Source organism: Bos mutus, chromosome 1, assembly GCF_027580195.1.
Source record: "Bos mutus isolate GX-2022 chromosome 1, NWIPB_WYAK_1.1, whole genome shotgun sequence".
Taxonomy (NCBI): Eukaryota; Metazoa; Chordata; class Mammalia; order Artiodactyla; family Bovidae; genus Bos; species Bos mutus.
Window position 1 is genome coordinate 55,971,391 of NC_091617.1, and position 19,686 is coordinate 55,991,076.

The following is a 19,686-nucleotide window of genomic DNA, read 5'->3' on the forward strand; positions in this document are numbered from 1 at the left end:
ATGGACTTCACCAGATGGTCAACATCAAAATCAGATTGATTATATTCTTTGCAGCCAAAGATGGAGAAGCTCTATACAGTCAGCAAAAACAACACCAGGAGCTGACTGTGGATCAGACCATGAACTCCTTATTGCCAAATTCAGACTTAAATTGAGGAAAGTAGGGAAAACCACTAGACCATTCAGGTATGACCTAAATCAAATCCCTTATGATTATACAGTGGAAGTGAGAAATAGATTTAAGGGCCTAGATCTGATAGAGTGCCTGATGAACTATGGAATGAGGTTCGTGACATTGTACAGGAGACAGGGATCAAGACCATCCCCTTGGAAAAGAAATGCAAAAAAGCAAAATGGCTGTCTGGGGAGGCCTTACAAATAGCTGTGAAAAGAAGAGAAGGGAAAAGCAAAGGAGAAAAGGAAAGATATAAACATCTGAATGCAGAGTTCCAAAGAATAGCAAGAAGAGATAAGAAAGTCTTTTTCAGCGATCAATGCAAAGAAATAGAGGAAAACATCAGAATGGGAAAGACTAGAGATCGCTTCAAGAAAATCAGAGATACCAAAGGAACATTTCATGCAAAGATGGGCTCAATAAGGGACAAAATGGTATGGACCTAACAGGAGCAGAAGATATTAAGAAGAGATGGCAAGAGTACACAGAGGAATTGTACAAAAAAGATCTTCACAACCCAGATAATCACAATGGTGTGATCACTGACCTAGAGCCAGACATCCTGGAATGTGAAGTCAAGTGGGCCTTAGAAAGCATCACTACGAACAAAGCTAGTGGAGGTGATGGAATTCCAGTTGAGCTATTTCAAATCCTGAAAGATGATGCTGTGAAAGTGCTGCACTCAATATACCAGCAAATTAGGAAAACTCAGCAGTGGCCACAGGACTGGAAAAGGTCAGTTTTCATTCCAATCCCAAAGCAAGGCAATGCCAAAGAATGCTCAAACTACTGCATAATTGCACTCATCTCACACACTAGTAAAGTAATACTCAAAATTCTCCAAGCCAGGCTTCAGCAATATGTGAACCGTGAACTTCCTGATGTTCAAGCTGGTTTTAGAAAAGGCAGAGGAACCAGAGATCAAATTGCCAACATCCGCTGGATCATGGAAAAAGTAAGAGAGTTTCAGAAAAACATCTATTTCTGCTTTATTGACTATGCCAAAGCTTTTGACTGTGTGGATCACAATAAACTGTGGAAAATTCTGAAAGAGATGGGAATACCAGACCACCTGATCTGCCTCTTGAGAAATCTGTATGCAGGTCAGAAAGCAACAGTTAGAACTGGACATGAAACAACGGACTGGTTCCAAATAGGAAAAGGAGTACGTCAAGGCTGTATATTGTCACCCTGTTTATTTAACTTATATGCAGAGTACATCATGAGAAACGCTGGACTGGAAGAAGCACAAGCTGGAATCAAGATTGCCGGGAAAAATATCAATAACCTCAGATATGCAGATGACACCACCCTTATGGCAGAAAGTGAAGAGGAACTAAAAAGCCTCTTGGTGAAAGTGAAAGAGGAGTGTGAAAAAGTGGGTTTAAAGCTCACATTCAGAAAACTAAGATCATGGCATCTGGTCCCATCCCTTCATGGGAAATAGATGGGGAAACAGTGGAAACAGTGTCAGACTTTATTTTTCTGGGCTCCAAAATCACTGCAGATGGTGACTGCAGCCATGAAATTAAAAGACGCTTACTCCTTGGAAGGAAAGTTATGACCCACCTAGATAGCATATTCAAAAGCAGAGACATTACTTTGCCAACAAAGGTTCGTCTAGTCAAGGCTATGGTTTTTCCTGTGGTCATGTATGGATGTGAGAGTTGGAATGTGAAGAAGGCTGAGGGCCGAAGAATTGATGCTTTTGAACTGTGGTGTTGGACAAGACTCTTGAGAGTCCCTTGGACTGCAAGGAGATCCAACCAGTCCATTCTGAAGGAGATCAGCCCTGGGATTTCTTTGGAAGGAATGATGCTAAAGCTGAAACTCCAGTACTTTGGCCACCTGATGTGAAGAGTTGACTCATTGGAAAAGATTCTGATGCTGGGAGGGATTGGGGGCAGGAGGAGAAGGGGACAACAGAGGATGAGATGGCTGGATGGCATCACTGACTGGATGGACGTGAGTCTGGGTGAACTCCGGGAGTTGGTGTTGGACAGGGAGGCCTGGGGGTCGAAAAGAGTCGGACACAACTGAGCGACTGATCTGATCTGATCTTATCTGAATGGCACCCCACTCCAGTACTCTTGCCTCGAAAATCCCATGGGAAGAGGAGGCTGGTAGGCTGCAGTCCATGGGATCACTAAGAGTCAGACACGACTGAGCGACTTCACTTTCACTTTTCACTTTCATGCATTGGAGAAGGAAATGGCAACCCACCACAGTGTTCTTGCCTGGAGAATCCCAGGGACGGGGGAGCCTGGTGGGTTACCGTCTATGGGGTCGCACAGAGTCGGACACGACTGAAGTGACTTAGCAGCGGCAACAGGTTTATCATAACTTTTCTTCCAAGGAGCAAGAGTCTCTTGATTTCATGGCTGCAGTCACCATCCACAGTGGTTTTGGAGCCCAAGAAAATAAAGTCTTATACTGTTTTCATTGTTCCCCCATCTATTTGCCATTAAGTGATCAGATTAAATGAATGAAATTTTGCTAGGCAGTGAAAGCTGGAGCAAGCCTTGGCAACAGACAGCTCCTCGGGGAGGATGGAATGTCCATCTATGTCAAAGCCCAAAGCCCAATCAGGCCACCCGCTCAGCTTCGGCTTTGTATTGAACTGTGCGAATTGAAAACGGCAGAGCAGGCAGCGCCCTGAACAAACCAGAAAAACAGCCTTCTTCCGCAGTGCACCTGAGCTCACAGCTGGGAATGCCTTGGCGCCTGGAGGGAGCGAGGCGCGCTTCCCCCGCGCTAAAGGCAGCGCCCCGCCCCGTCGAGCCCCTCCTACTACCCGAGGCCTCCCCGCCCGGGGGTGGAGTGAGTAGCTCACTAGGCCACTTTGGACTCTGCACCCGCGGGTGTATGCGTACTGCTTCCTGGCGGGCTGTTTAGTCCCCCTTTGCCGGTTCATGGAGGGGGCCAGTCCCCCATCTCCAGGAAATGAGCTGGAGCTCTCGGTGATCCAAGGGCGGCCAGACGAGCAGACGCCTCTCAATGGAGTCGTCCAGGGCATCCTTTCTTTAGCCGAGGAGCCCTGTCCAGTCCAGGTAAGGTCTCCTTGGCTCTGGCCGCTGTTATCCTGGCTCTAAGCCAGGCTGCAGGCCAGGACCCGGGTGTGGCAGGACACAGTTTCAGGTTTCCAGACAGCTCCCGGGGCGCAGCCTAGCCCCTGCGTCCGTGGTGCGCTCTGGAAAGTTCTGAATGGAGCAGACACCGAAATGCCCTCCAGCCTGAGCCTTCCCTCGGATCCCTCCGACTCAGGGAAATTAAAGAGTTTTATCTGGGAAGTGTGCGCTCTTCTCTTCAGAGAGAATCACCAGAGGTAGAGGTGGTTTTGAAAATTTTTTTAACTTTCAAAAATCCACACCCCCCACACCTCGGTGCAAAGAATTAGAAATGATAACTGGAGTCCTCTTTTCTTGAGAATCTCTTAGCCTTCCTTTTCTATACTGCCTTGCCACTTGTTCTCCTACCACTCCCTCACCCCCAGCCTTCATCCACTGCCCACTATCATCCATCTTTGCTAACCATCCCCTGGGTCCACACTTTATGTCTTCGCCCAGTCTGGCCATTTGGTTTCACAGAAAGAGATGTAGGGGAGAAGGGAGAAAAAGGCAAGAGAAGGAAATGGTAACCCACTCCAGTATTCTTGTCTGGAGAATCCCACGGACAGAGGAGCCTGGCCGGCTGCAGTCCAAGGGGTCGCAAAGAATCTGCTACTGAAGCGACTTAGCACTTAGCACAGAGGACTGGGGTGGGGGTGGGGGTGGAGTGAACTTGCCCTGCTTAACTCAGTTTCCAGGTTCGTGCTTTGGCCTCATTTCAGTTTCTGAGAAAGTCGCTGGTGATGTTTAGACAGAACTCTTTTCTGATTCAGCCCTAACAGTGACAGGAAACTTATTCATTCTCATCAAATGCTTGTAAAACAGCAGAGACTTTGAATTCTACCTTCTGATTAACTCTTCAAACTGACTTGATGTTTACTAGGTATATGGACCTCCCCATGTATATACATATGCTTCCAACCTGACCTTTCTGGGTCCCTCTCCTCCACTCCTATTTCTTTGACTGTTCAGCTGTTAATTTAAGGGGTAAACAGGAAATTCAGAAGTTGAAAGCATTGCTTTTGCCTTCTTCTTGATTCCTAGAAATAATGTAAAGTCTGCTTTTATAGGTACCCTGGAGAGTAATTTGGTACTTTATATTTGAATGAAAGATGAACGCCATAGGACAATGAATGTTGAAGAAAGATGATTTGATCTCTGTGTATGTGGTTGTAATGGCGGACTTGCTTGGGTGGACTTGTATGGGTCCTCCAAGGCAGTGTCAGGGAGTGGGAATTGGGAGTACTTGCCTTGTGTTGGGTAGACCCAGGAACCCCAGGGACTGCATGGTTTGGGACTGAATCCAGACATCTGAGTTCTGGTGACACCTTCCCTACTAAAAGGTGTGTCCCGAGGCAAGAAACTAAGGTCTATGTTTTCTTTTCCCAGCTGTCAACTGACGGTAATGTAATGTGGCCAACCAGTCTTCTCTGTGAGCCTGGGAATTCACATTGAAGACAGTGGAGGAGCCGGACATATATAGGGTGTCAGTATTTTATTATCATTTAGTACCTACCTGGTAGAGATTGCTCTTTCATGTTTTAATTACTTCCTTGTTAGCCAGGTATATACAGATATCTGAGATTTCCTTGTGAACTAGCTTTGTAAGTCACTGAATAGGAAAGCTGTGTGAGGAACAGAATGGTGTGCAGATGAGGGTTACATCAGCATTTGGAGAACATTCTAGAAATGCTTGAAGAGGAAAAACTTTAGAAAAGAGAAAAAAATCCTCATCTAATGTGTTGATCATTCTCCTCGGTTCCATAGCATCAGTGGAAGTGTATTTTAAATTGAAAAGTCAACAAATGTAGCATAAGCATGAGATACAGACTTTAAGAATTTGGTGTGTTCAGTTCAGTTCAGTTTAGTCGCTCAGTCATGTCTGACTCTTTGTGACCCTATGAATCGAAGCATGCCAAGCCTCCCTGTCCATCACCAACTCCCGGAGTTCACCCAGACTCACATCCATCGAGTCAGTGATGTCATCCAGCCATCTCATCCTCTGTCGTCCTCTTCTCCTCTTGCCCCCAATCCCTCCCAGCATCAGAGTCTTTTCCAGTGAGTCAACTCTTCGCATGAGGTGGCCAAAGTACTGGAGTTTCAGCTTCAACATCAGTCCTTCCAGTGAACACCCAGGGCTGATCTCCTTCAGAATGGACTGGTTGGATCTCCTTGCAGTCCAAGGGACTCTCCAGAGGCTTCTCCAACACCACAGTTCAAAAGCATCAATTCTTCAGTGTTCAGCTTTCTTCACAGTCCAGCTCTCACATCCATACATGACCACAGGAAAAACCATAGCCTTCACTAGATGGAACTTTGTTGGCAAAGTAATGTCTCTGCTTTTGAATATGCTATCTAGGTTGGTCATAACTTTCCTTCCAAGGAGTAAGCGTCTTTTAATTTCATGGCTGCAGTCACCATCTGCAGTGATTTTGGAGCCCAGAAAAATAAAGTCTGACACTGTTTCCCCATCTATTTCCCAAGAAGTGATGGAACCAGATGCCATGATCTTCGTTTTCTGAGCTTTAAGCCAGCTTTTTCACTCTCCTCTTTCACTTTCATCAAGAGGCTTTTTAGTTCCTCTTCACTTTCTGCCATAAGGGTGGGGTCATCTGCATATCTGAGGTTATTGATATTTCTCCTGGCAATCTTGATTCCAACTTGTGCTTCTTCCCGTCCAGCGTTTCTCATGATGTACTCTGCATATAAGTTAAATAATCAGGGTGACAATATACAGCCTTGACGTACTCCTTTTCCTATTTGGAACCAGTCTGTTGTTCCATGTCCAGTTCTAACTGTTGCTTCTTGACCTGCATACAGATTTCTCAAGAGGCAGATCAGGTGGTCTGGTATTCCCATCTCTTTCAGAATTTTCCACAGTTTATTGTGATCCATACAGTCAAAGGCTTTGGCATAGTCAATAAAGCAGAAATAGATGTTTTTCTGGAGCTCTCTTACTTTTTCCATGATCCAGCGGATATTGGCAATTTGATCTCTGGTTCCTCTGCCTTTTCTAAAACCAGCTTGAACATCTGGAAGTTCATGGTTCACATATTGCTGAAGCCTGGCTTGGAGAATTTTGAGCATTACTTTATTAGCGTGTGAGATGAGTGCAATTATGCAGTAGTTTGAGCCTTCTTTGGCATTGCCTTGCTTTGGGATTGAAAAGAAAACTGACCTTTTCCAGTCCTGTGGCCACTGCTGAGTTTTCCAAATGTGCTGGCATATTGAGTGCAGCACTTTCACAGCATCATCTTTCAGGATTTGGAATAGCTCAACTGGAATTCTGTCACCTCCATTAGCTTTGTTCATAGTGATGCTTTCTAAGGCCCACTTGACTTCACATTCCAGGATGTCTGGTTCTAGGTCAGTGATCACACCATCGTAATTATCTGGGTCATGAAGATCTATACCGTGTATTAAGATTTCTGGTTTTGAAATGTAGCATAAGATCATGTGTTTTTATTAACCATATGTTTTGTACCTATCATGTGTCAAATACTTCTGCTACATAAATGCATTTAATTAGCACAACTAACTTCATTCTGATTTGACAAAGAGTGAAGAACTTGAGGTTCAGAGAAGTTACCAAAATCCTGAAGTTCGTTGGCTCTGAGATTGAACTCAGGCCTTTTAGGATTCAAACTTATGCTGGTTTTGTTGATTTATTTTATATGTGTGCATATATATGGAGAAGGCAATGGCACCCCACTCCAGGACTCTTGCCTGGAAAATCCCATGGACAGAGGAGCCTGGTAGGCTGCAGTCTATGGGGTTGCTGAGGGTCAGACACGACTGAGCGACTTCACTTTCACTTTTCACTTTAATGCATTGGAGAAGGAAATGGCAACCCACTCCAGTGTTCTTGCCTGGAGAATCCCAGGGATGGGGGAGCCTGGTGGGCTGCCGTCTACGGGGTCGCACACGACTGAAGCGACTTAGCAGCACCAGCAGCAGCATATATATGAAAAGTAAAAGTGTTAGTCTCTCAGTCTTGTCCGACTCTTTGCGACCCCGTGGACTGTAGCCCACCAGACTCCTCTGTCCATGGGATTCTCCAGACAAGAATATTGGAATGGGTAGCCATTCTCTTCTCCAGGGATCTTCCTGACCCAGGGATGGAACCTGGGTCTCCTGCATTGCAGGGAGATTCTTTACTATCTGAGCCACCAGGGAAGCACATTGTGTGTGTGTGTGTGTGCGTGTGTGTGTGTGTATATATATATATATTAATATGTACATCTAATTTGAATATATAGACATAATCACATAATTTATATTCATTTGTGTATAACTGCCTAAGTTATATACTATTACTGATTCTGTAAGTGATGGAACATAGGTGAAATATGAAGAGTTGAGTGGTGTATCAGGACTGATGAGGGAGTTACAGGCAGATGGGTAGATCGGTGAGGAGCAGGGAACAGTTTGGGCATCATTGGGAAGAAGACATCCCATATCATGGAGTATCTTCCTACCTGGAAGGGATATCTGAGGGAGTATTCAAGCGTCATGGGAAGAAGTTCTTTCCCTTTCTTAATTTGGGTTTGGAAATTGAAGGAAAAATTGTAAGCCATTGAACTTCACTTTGCCTACTGTCAGTGTAAATAGGGCAGTGTAGTTGGGTCAAAACTGGAAAAGCCATCAGGGATAATTGAGCCAGACTAGCTTTATTTTTTTTAAATCAATTATTTATTTGCCTGTGCCTAGTCTTAGTTGTGACACGTGGGATTTTTGATCTTCATTGCAGCGTATGAGATCTTCAGTTGCAGCCTGTGGATTTGGTTTCCTGACGAGGGATCGAACCTGGGCTGGCTGTGTTTAAAGCATGGAATCTTAGCCACTGAACCACCAAGGAAGTCCCAAGACTAGTTTTCTTTTATGGTTTATTACATGGACTCTGACCTCAGTTTTTAAACAGAAGTCCCAGAGACATTTTTAAGGATAGTAGCCTCATGATAATAATAACTATTAATTCAGTACATGGAGAGTTTTGAAGTGGGCAAGGCAGATTTGAATAAGTTGGATAAAAATTAGCCTATTGCCATGTGTTGTTTAGAATTTAGGACTAGGATCAACTGGCTCTTTTGTGCTTCAGTCAACAAGTAGATTAAGCCCCACAATGAACATTAAAGTATAGATTTTACTGTGTGCTAAGAAAATTTCCCCCTTATCTATATAATATCTGGGCTTCCCTGGTGGCTCAGTGGTAAAGAATCTGCCTGCAATGCAGGAGCTGCAGGAGACATGGGTTTGATTCCTGGGTTGGGAATATCCCCTGGAGGAGGAAATGGCTACCCACTCCAGGATTTCTGCCTGGAGAATCCCATGGATGGAGGAGCCTGGTGGGCTACAGTATATAGCATCGCAGATTTGGACCTGACTGAAAAGACTGAGCATGCACACATATAATATCTGCTCCTCTTTGAGCCAAAGAGAAGAAAAAGCTTTTGTATCCAAGAGCTATGTAGTCCTGCTATTGTTGCAGGACTGTATGTCATGTATTTGAACCTTATCTGAAGAGGGATGTGAAAATCTGGGGGAATAGGCAAAGGAAAATCACAAAAATTCTTGGGCCGTATACTTCAATCATAGAATGTAAGATGCAGTTTGTAAAAATCTTTGAAAGTCACTCTGGAGAAAAAACTTCCTGTGGCCTCTCCTCATGACCTAAAATTTGGGCAAGAGGGACTAAAGAAGGCAGTGCAGGAGGCAGTGTGTTTTCATGACCCAGTGTGCACGAGTAGCGCACATCTTTTGTGTCAGAGGCTCTGCACCCTCAAGGTCCAGTGGAATCCCCTGGGGGCACTTCTAAAAAGAATTCTTGGGTTGACTCTAATGTAGAGACAGCTGAGAAGCCCTGTACTCAGTTGTCTTGTGTGTGGCTAACTGACCGTTTTACTATAACTTAAAGGATGTGAAGATGAGTCATTCAAAGGATAGTGGTCTCTGCCTTGGAGCTGACAGCAGGCAGGTGAAGGGGGCTGCATGTAGGATGGCTGTGATGGGCTGGACTGGAAGAGGCATTTCCTACAGAGGAGGGCTGTGTAATTCTGAGCCAAGTTCACCCAGGAAATGAGAATATTGGTCTCATCAAACCATTAGGGTCCTGGTTGTGGTCTCTAGGGGACAGCATATATGAAGGCGCAAAAGACCAGAGAGGTACATGACCCTCATTCTCTGGCTCATTTGAAACTCCAGGCCATTTCGTGTAGGGCCACCCAAAATGGTCATGGTGGAGAGTTCTGACGAAATGTGGTCTGCTGGAGAAGGGAATGGCAAACCACTTCAGTATTCTTGCCTTGAGAACCCCATGAACAGTATGAAAAGGCAAAAAGATAAGACACTGACAGATGAATGCCCCAGGTTGGTAGGTGCCCAATATGCTACTGGACATCAGTGGAGAAATAACTCCAGAAAGAATGAAGAGATGGAGCCAAAGCAAAAACAACACCCAGTTGTGAATGTGACTTGTGATGGAAGTAAAGTCTGATGCTGTAAAGAGCAATATTGTATAGGAACCTGGAATGTTCCTAGTCCATGAATCTAGTCATGTTCATGGTCCATGAATCAAGGCAAATCCTAATCCATGAACCTAGTCATGTTCATGGTCCATGAATCAAGGCAAATTGGAAGTGGTCAAACAGGAGATGGCAAGAGTGAATATCGACATTCTAGGAATCAGTGAATTAAAATGGACTGGAGTGGGTGAATTTAACTCAGATGACCGTTATATCTACTACTATGGGCAGGAATCCCTTAGAAGAAATAGGGTAGGCATCTGAGTCAACGAAAGAGTCCAAAATGCAGTACTTGGATGCAGTCTCAAAAATGACAGAATGATCTCTGCTCGTTTCCAAGGCAAACCATTCAATATCACAGTAATCCAAGTCTATGCTCCGGCCAGTAATGCTGAAGAAGCTGAAGTTGAATGGTTCTGTGAAGACCTACAAGACCTTCTAGAACTAACACCCAAAAAAGATGTCCTCTTTATTATAGGGGGCTGGAATGCAAAAGTAGGAAGTCAAGAAACACCTGGAGTAACAGGCAAATTTGGCCTTGGAGTACAAAAAATAAGCAGGTCAAAGGCTAACAGAATTTTCCCAAGAGAACGCACTGGTCATAGCAAACATCTTCTTCCAACAACACAAAAGAAGACTCTACACATGGACATCACCAGACAGTCAATACTGAAATCAGATTGGTTATATTCTTTGCAACCAAAGAGGGAGAAACTCTATACAGTCAGCAAAAACAAGACCAGGAGCTGACTGTGGCTCAGATCATGAACTCCTTATTGCCACATTCAGATTTAAATTGAAAGAAAGTAGGGAAAAGCACCAGACCATTCAGGTATGACCTAAATCAAATCCCTTACAATTACACAGTGGAAGTGACAAAATAGATTCGAGGGATTAGATCTGATAGGCAGAGTGCCTGAAGAACTATGGACAGAGTTTGTGACATTGTACAGGAGGCCCGAATCAAGACCATTCCCAAGAAGAAGAAATACAAAAAGGTAAAATGTTTGTCTGAGGAGGCCTTACAAATAGCTGTGAAAAGAAGAGAAGCAAAAGGCAAAGGAGAAAAGGAAAGATATAAGCATCTGGATGTAGAGTTCCAAAGAATAGCAAGGAGAAATAAGAAAGCCTTTTTCAATGATCATTGCAAAGAAATAGAGGAAAACAATAGAATGGGAAAGACTAGAGATCTCTTCAAGAAAATTAGAGATAGTAAGGGAACATTTCATGCAAATATGGGTACATAAAGGACAGAAACTGTATGGGCCTAACAGAAGCAGAAGATATTAAGAAGAGGTGGCAAGAATACACAGAAGAACTACACAAAAAAGATCTTCATGACCCAGATAATCACGATGGTGTGATCACTCACCTAGAGCCAGATGTCCTGGAATTCAAAGTTGGGTGGGCCTTAGGAAGCATCACTACGAATAAAGCTAGTGGAGGTGATGGAATCCCAGTTGAGCTATTTCAAATCCTAAAAGGTGATGCTGTGAAAGTGCTGCACTCAATATGCCAGCACATTTGGAAAACTCAGCAGTGGTCACTGGACTGGAAAAGATCAGTTTTCATTCCAATCCCAAAGAAAGGCAATGCCAAAGAATGTTCAAACTACCACACAATTGCACTCATCTCACATGCTAACAAAGTAATACTCAAAATTCTCCAAGTCAGGCTTCAACAGTATGTGAACCATGAACTTCCAGATGTTCCAGCTGAATTTAGAAATGGCAGAGGAACCATAGATCAAATTGCCAACATCTATTGTATCATCAAAAAAGCAAGAGAGTTCCAGAAAAATGTCTACTTCTGCTTTATTGACTATTCCAAAGCCTTTGACTGTGGATCACAACAAACTGTGGAAAATTCTTCAAGAGATGGAAATACCAACCCACCTGACCTGTCTCCTGAGAAATCTGTATGCAGGTCAGGAAGCAACAGTTAGAACTGTACATGGAACAGCTGACTGGTTCCAAATCGGGAAAGGAGTACATCAAGGCTGTATATTGTCACCCTGCTTATTTAACTTATATGCAGAGTATATCATATGAAATGCCAAGCTGGAGGAGGTACAAGCTGGAATCAAGATTTCCGGGAGAAATATCAATAACCTCAGATATACAGATGACACCCCCCTTATGGCAGAAAGCAAAGAAGAACTAAAGAGCCTTTTGATGAAAGTGAAGCAGGAGAGTGAAAAAGTTGGCTTGAAACTCAACATTCAGAAAATAAGATCATGGCATCTGGTCCCATCACTTCATGGCAAAGAGATGGGGAAACAATGGAAACAGTGAGAGACTAATTTTTTCAGGCTCCAAAATCACTGCAGATGGTACCTGCAGCCATGAAATTAAAACACTCTTGCTCCTTGGAAGAAAAGCTATGACCAACCTAGACAGCATATTCAAAAGCAGAGACATTACTTTGCCAACAAAAGTCTCTCTAGTCAAAGCTATGGTTTTTCCAATAGTCATGTATGGATGTGAGAGTTGGACTATAAAGAAAGCTGAGCTCTGAAGAATTGATGCTTTTGAACTTGGTGTTGTAGAAGACTCTTGAGAGTCCCTTGGACTGCAGAGGGATCCAATCCTAAAAGAAATCAGTCCTGAATGTTCATTAGAAGCACTGATGCTGAAGCTGAAACTCCAATAATTTGGCCACCTGATGTGAAGAACTGACTCACTTGAAAAGCCCCTGATACTGGGAGATATTGAAGGTAGGAGGAGAAGGGGATGACAGAGGATGAGATAGTTGGATGGTATCACCGATTCGATGGACATGAGTTTGAGTAAGCTCCAGGAGTTGGTGATGGACAGGGAAGCCTGGCGTGTTACAGTCCATGGGGTCGCAAAAAGTTGGACACAACTGAGCGACTGAACTGAACTGAACTGACTTGTGGTCCCTGCTGTCTCTTGAGAACTAAAAATGTGTCTTAGGACCTCTGTTAACAGGAAGATAGGGTTTTACCCTGAGAAGTTCAAGGCTTCTTGTATTGGGCTCCTCTTTGCCTTGTGCCTTGTTGAGCCCCTAGCCTTGGTGACCTTGGAGCAGTACTCAGGCTTCAGGTGAGAGTGAGAGGTGCTTACGCTCGGACTCCAGACACCCTTACCTCAAAGAGAGTTTGCCTCTGTCTAGATGTTGCTGGGACCTTTACGCCATCCCCTCACCACACACCACCTGAAGGGCCAGTGCACGCAGGGGCTCCAAAGTGTGACCTCTACTCTAGAACTTTTCAAAGTACATTTTCAATATTTGGGGCACCCATTGTAACTCAGGAACACACATTTATTAACTGCATCTTACCTGTATGAGGTGTGGGATATAAGAACGGGGGAATTGTAAGAGCCACTCCTCACTCTGGGTGGTTTCACTTTCCCTAGGTAAATAAGGCCAGTATCTATTTACATTTGGACCTGAAACCAGACAAGGCAGGTGGTGGCCACAGCAGATGAGCTGTGTGGATAGCTCATATACTGGGTGCTCTCTGAGGGAAGCCTGGTAGGGAGGCCTCCACAAAAGGGAGAGATTTTACCTGGTTTCCAGAGGGCAGGAGGCTCCAGACCAGGGCCCTCCCACCGACCTCTGGTAAAGCAGTTGATTGACGTTGGGAGATTTACATTTTCAAACTGGGGCTGCCCATTTCCCCTATAATCTGTGCCTAGGTATGTGTTGTTTAAATTCCCCTTCAGGAGATTCTGAGGGCTGGGACCCAGTCAGTAAGAAAAACGGAATTGTCCTTATGTGGACAGTTTTCTTTCCTGATGGCTTCCGCTAAAGTCACCATGGGAGAGGAAGTTAACAAGCCATCAATTCAGGAAGTGCCTGTTGCTGCTTGGTGGGAAGGTGAACACTCAGTGTAACCCACTGGCTCCCATGTTGAGAGCCAATGTCAAGTGCGCTCAGGGGTGCCAAAGCGCGACCTCCACTCTGCTCTTGTTTAGCAAGTGCTTCGTCTGCATGATCTCTAGTGTTTACAACAGTCCTGTGAGCCAGATTTATTACTCAGTATGTTTTACAGTTGTGAACCTTGGGGCCAGTGAGTTTCAGTAAGTAGTTTGCTGATAGTCACCCTGCCTTTAAGTGGTGTAACTGGGATTGGGATCCAGATCCAGATCCACATTTTTTATCCATCATATTCTATTGTTTCCCATGGTTTTCATGTAGGACATATGAGAAGAGGAATGGGACCTTTTAGGGGTTAGCTACAGTACCGAGAGAGAAAGCTGGGCACACACGTAAGCTGGAGCTCCACACACTGATGCGGGGAGGCTGTGGACTAGAGAGAGAGCGCATGCGTGGGGCAGTGACACTCAGCCAGGATACAACCCCAACCCGGCCAACCTCTCCCAAACTGCTTCTTCGAAGTGGACTTACCTTTGCTCCTTTGTAGGTGTTATGGTCTCCTCGGGCTGCCATGACAGAACACCACAGGGCAGGTGGCTTAAACAACAGAAATTAATTTTCTCACAGTCCAGGAGACTGGATGTCCCAGATCAGGGTGCCAGCGTGGTTGGTTCTGGTGAGAGCGCTCTTCCTGGCAGTAGAAGGCCACCTTCTCACCATATCGTCTCATGTCCTTTTCTTGGTGCATGTTCACCGAGGGGGAGAGAGACAGTGTGAGTTCTCTGGTATCTCTTCTTATAAGGACACTGCGTGGTGTGTGTGTGTGCTAAGCCACTTCAGTCGTGTCCGGCTCTTTGTGACCCTATGGACTATAGGCCACCGGGCTGTTCTGTTCATGGGATTCTCCAGGTAGGAATACTGGAGTGAGTTATCATGCCCTCCTCTGGGGGATCTTCTCCACCCAGGGACTGAAACAGCATCTGCTGTCTCCTGGATTGGCAGGTTCTTTACCACTAGTGCCACCTGGAAAGCCCCATAAGGACACTAATCCCACCCTTAGAACTTCATTCTCTATTATTTCTTTACCAGGCCCATGTCCAAATACAGCCACACTGGGGTGGTGGGTAAGGTGGTTTAGGACATCAACATATGAACCCTGGGATAAAACCATTAAATCCATAAGGGTAGGTAAAATGAGTTTCCTCCAGCTGTCTTCAAGATTTTTTGTGTGTTTGGATTTTAGCAATTTGAATATTTGTCTAGGTACAGTTTGTTTGTTTTCCCTAAGTTTGGACTCTTAAGTTTCTTAAGTATGTAGTTTTGTGCCCGTCTGTAGTCTTAGGATGTGTTTTACCCAGTATTTCTTCAAATATTTTATCTGCCCCCAGTTTTTTATTCTCCCTCTGGGATTCCAGTTATCTTTGGACTGCGTTGTTTAATACTGTCCCACAGTTCTTCATTTCTCCGCTATTTATTCACTCTTTTCTCTTTGGTTTTCACTTTATGTAATTTTTATTATCCTAACTTCAAGTAAGGGCTTCCCTTGTGGCTCAGTAGTAAAGAATCCACCTGCCAATGCAGGAGACAAGGGTTCAGTCCCTGGGATGGGAAGATTCCCTGGAGAAGGAAATGGCAACCCATTCCAGTATTCTTGCCTGGGAAATCCCAAGGCCAGAGGAGCCTGGAGGGCTACAGTCCATGGGGTTGAAGAAGAATAGGACACTAATTAGCGACTAAGTAACAACACCAACACGTCCCTTGCAGGGCTGTTTAGATAAGTGAAATGGTGTTCTGTAGACCATAGCAGATGTAATTATTTACTTTGACCCCACCCTCTGCATCACTGAACACATTGCAGGCTTATTTCCTGGTGTTCCTTCCTTATTACGTAGAGTCTGGGCCACAGCAGTAGGTTCTTAGCTTTTTCTTAGTGTAAACTATACATTCAGTTCAGTTCAGTTCAGTCACTCAGTCTGACTCTTTGCAATCCTATGAATCGCAGCACGCCAGGCCTCCCTGTCCATCACCAACTCCCGGAGTTCACTCAGACTCACGCCTATTGAGTCAGTGATGCCATCCAGCCATCTCATCCTCTGTCGTCCCCTTCTCCTCCTGCCCTCAATCCCTCCTAGCATCAGAGTCTTTTCCAATGAGTCAGCTCTTTGCATGAGGTGGCCAAAGTACTGGAGTTTCAGCTTTAGCATCATTCCTTCCAAAGAAATCCCAGGGCTGATCTCCTTCAGAATGGACTGGTTGGATCTCCTTGCAGTCCAAGGGACTCTCAAGAGTCTTCTCCAACACCACAGTTCAAAAGCATCAATTCTTCGGTGCTCAACCTTCTTCACAGTCCAACTCTCACATCCATACATGACCACAGGAAAAACCATAGCCTTGACTAGACGAACCTTTGTTGGCAAAGTAATGTCTCTGCTTTTGAATATGCTATGTAGGTGGGTCATAACTTTCCTTCCAAGGAGTAAGCGTCTTTTAATTTCATGGCTGCAGTCACCATCTGCAGTGATTTTGGAGCCCAGAACAATAAAGTCTGACACTGTTTCCACTGTTTCCCCATCTATTTCCCTTGAAGTGATGGGACCGGATGCCATGATCTTCGTTTTCTGAATGTTGAGCTTTAAGCCAACTTTTTCACTCTCCACTTTCACCTTCATCAAGAGGCTTTTTAGTTCCTCTTCACTTTCTGCCATAAGGGTGGTGTCATCTGCATATCTGAGGTTATTGATATTTCTCCTGGCAATCTTGATTCCAGCTTGTGTTTCTTTCAGTCCAGCATTTCTCATGATGTACTCTGCATATAAGTTAAATAAACAGGGTGACAATATACAGCCTTGACGTACTCCTTTTCCTATTTGGAATCAGTCTGTTGTTCCATGTCCAGTTCTAACTGTTGCTTCCTGACCTGCATACAGATTTCTCAAGAGGCAGATCAGGTGGTCTGGTATTCTCTTTCAAAATTTTCCACAGTTCATTGTGATCCACACAGTTAAAGGCTTTGGCATAGTCAATAAAGCAGAAATAGATGCTTTTCTGGAACTCTCTTGCTTTTTCCATGATCCAGCAATGTTAGCAATTTGATCTCTGGTTCCTCTGCCTTTTCTAAAACCAGCTTGAACATCAGGAAGTTCACGGTTCACATATTGCTGAAGCCTGGCTTGGAGAATTTTAAGCATTACTTTACTAGCGTGTGAGATGAGTGCAATTGTGCGGTAGTTTGAGCATTCTTTGGCATTGCCTTTCTTTGGGATTGGAATGAAAACTGACCTTTTCCAGTCCTGTGGCCACTGCTGAGTTTTCCAAATTTGCTGGCATATTGAGTGCAGCACTTTCACAGCATCATCTTTCAGGATTTGGAATAGCTCAACTGGAATTCTATCACCTCCACTAGCTTTGTTCCAAGGAGTAAGCATCTTTTAATTATTTTTCTCTTAATCTTCTACTCAGCTTTTGTGTACCAAAAATCTTCAGTGGGTTCCCAGTCCAGACCGCATTAAGTCTACACCACTCTGCCAGCATTCAAGATGCTTCAGGGATGCTCCAACCTTTCATTCTCTCCAATCTTAACTGTCATTACTTGCCTCTGAAACCTGCATTCCCATCAGATGAATCTTTTAGCCAATTTCATTATGAATCAATGCTGAGGATGTTCTTTCCTGGGTTTGGATTGCCTTTCTCTGTTCATCTTTCAAAATCTTGCCTGTTCTTCCCACCTCAGAGTCCCCAGAGCATGTTCTCCTTAACTTCTTTATGAGGTTCCGTCTGTTCTTTTGTGAGCTTGACTCAGTAGAGTGGAGTTCCTTGAGATCAGGATCCTGCTGCCTTCATTTCTGTGTCACTGGCCCATAGTAAGCATTAAAAAATGTTTCTTGAGACCAAATGACTGCATCACAGTCTTCCTCTGCTTTCCAGGCTGACAAGGAAAGCCCTTGGAGCTCCTGTAATAAGAAGTTGATTGGAAAGTGCAAACTCTGGATGGTCCTTGCCTCTGTTTTCCTGAGTTTCATTCTAGTCATCATCATAAGCTTATGTCTAACTGGAGGTAAGAGTTTTAAATGTGACTAAGTTGATGTATTTTAAGAACTTATGTAATAATGCTTATGACTTAAATGCTGAAATCGAAGATATACTCACTGCTACTTCATCACTATAATATGAATTTAAAACTGCTTTGGGGTATGTTGTATAGATGGGCGATATATGTGATTTTTGCTTTTTTTAAATTTTACTTTTGGTTTGTTTGTTTGTTTTATAAACTCTGGTAGAATTATGGGGATCATTGTTTTGCCCTAAACTCTATGCACTGGATGTTGAAGATTTCTCAAAAATTTTAATTTATTTAAACATAAATTGATATTTTATTGTATCTTACACATGTGTGTTTGAAAATTTTTTTAAATAATTTACTTAGTAAAGATAATTATTATAAAGGGTTATTATTGTATAAAGCCAACTTTATCTGATATACCTGGCACATCACTGTAATGACAAAATGATGAATAATGTATTTGAAAGCATTTTAAAAACTATAGAAGCATGTATCTGCTAGCTGTCATTATCTTAACTTCTTTTAGAAATCACTATGTTTGTGTTTATGGGTGTGCAAAATAAAAACTCTTATGGTGCTGGTGTTGCCTATGTATTCTACATATATTATCTCATTTTATCTTTTATTCTGAATATGAAAATAGTACATGTTCAGTTACCCATAAAGCCCATCCACATTATTAGTATTTTGTTACACTTTTCTGTAGTTTTTTTCTTACCTGCATTTTAATTTGAGGTCAGTTTTTTTTTTTTATAATTTTGTAGCTTAACTTTAAGATTTTAGTGTTACATTGCAATCAGTTTGACAATTCATTAAAAGTTATGTGTGAACATATATATATATATATTTTAAAATTACTGCATGATGTACTCTTCCACACTTTTAAAAAGTCTTTTGCTGCTGCTGCTGCTAAGTTGCTTCAGTCGTGTCCAACTTTGTGTGACCCCATAGACAGCAGCCGACCAGGCTCCCCAATCCCTGGGATTCTCCAGGCAAGAACACTGGAGTGGGTTGCCATTTCCTTCTCCAGTGCATCAAAGTGAAAAGTGAAAGTGAAGTCGCTCAGTCGACCCCATGGACTGCAGCCTACCAGGCTCCTCCATCCATGGGATTTTCCAGGCAAGAGTAGTGGAGTGGGTTGCCATTGCCTTCTCCGAAAAAGTCTTTTAGGTAGTTGCTATTATTTTTTTTTATGATTATCAGTATTAAGATTTTTATGATGACAAATATAGCGCCCCCTAGTGGGCAATCATTTCTGTTTCAAAAAAGAAAAGAAAATGCTTTCATTTCTATGTAGGGATGGTTGCAGGCTGCAGGGGTGTGAAGGGGCTCTTCTGAAGCGGGGATACTCAGTGATTTCTGTTTCAAAAAAAGAAAGAAGAAAAATGCTTTGATTTGTGTGTAGGGGTGGTTGCAGGCTGCAGCGGTGTGAGAGGGCTCTTTTGAAGTGGGCATACTCACTCTGAAGTGGATCATGAGAGTGATCTGGTCACCACAGGATTAAGGTTGAGCCGGGCTGTCCATAGCAAACCCAGTACAGAATGAGAGCAAGAATGGCGGCCCCTGAGTTTCTGCAGAGGGGGCCCTGGGAATTCTCCTAAGGGACTGCATTCGTTATTCACCTCCTGTTCCACCTGTCCCAACCCTTTCATCTCCTGTCTCAAGGTTTTATGGTGCTTGAAGGAATAGGAAAACTCTGATGAGGTGTGCCAGCCTCCAGCATGTGAGCCTCCCAGGCGGCCACCATGTCTGCTTAGTAACTTAGGGCAGTGTTTAGGTGGGATGCTGTGGCTTTGTGGCCACAGACTGGTCCTGAGGTAGGGAGAAGCTGATAAGGGATGCCACTGCCCCTCCTCCATCACACTGAGGACAATAGGTTTACTGTGAGTGTTGGTACTACCTCTTCCCATCAACTCCCACGTGTAGATGTTGAAACTGAACTGAGTCACACAATCTTATCCTGTTACGACCAGCCAGTGC

General features: G+C 43.9%; 1 protein-coding gene across 2 annotated transcripts in view; it reads left to right on the forward strand.

Moving 5' to 3' along the window:
• The first annotated feature begins 3,005 nt into the window (after positions 1-3,005).
• Positions 3,006-19,686, forward strand: part of C1H3orf52 (chromosome 1 C3orf52 homolog) — a 42,466-nt gene continuing 25,785 nt past the window's right edge. For both annotated transcript variants that reach the window (XM_070369084.1, XM_070369074.1), the window contains exons 1-2: positions 3,006-3,225; positions 17,571-17,700. In XM_070369084.1, coding sequence (XP_070225185.1) covers positions 3,088-3,225; positions 17,571-17,700 — 268 coding nt within the window. In that variant the 5' untranslated portion in view covers positions 3,006-3,087. The remainder of the gene's footprint in view (positions 3,226-17,570; positions 17,701-19,686) is intronic.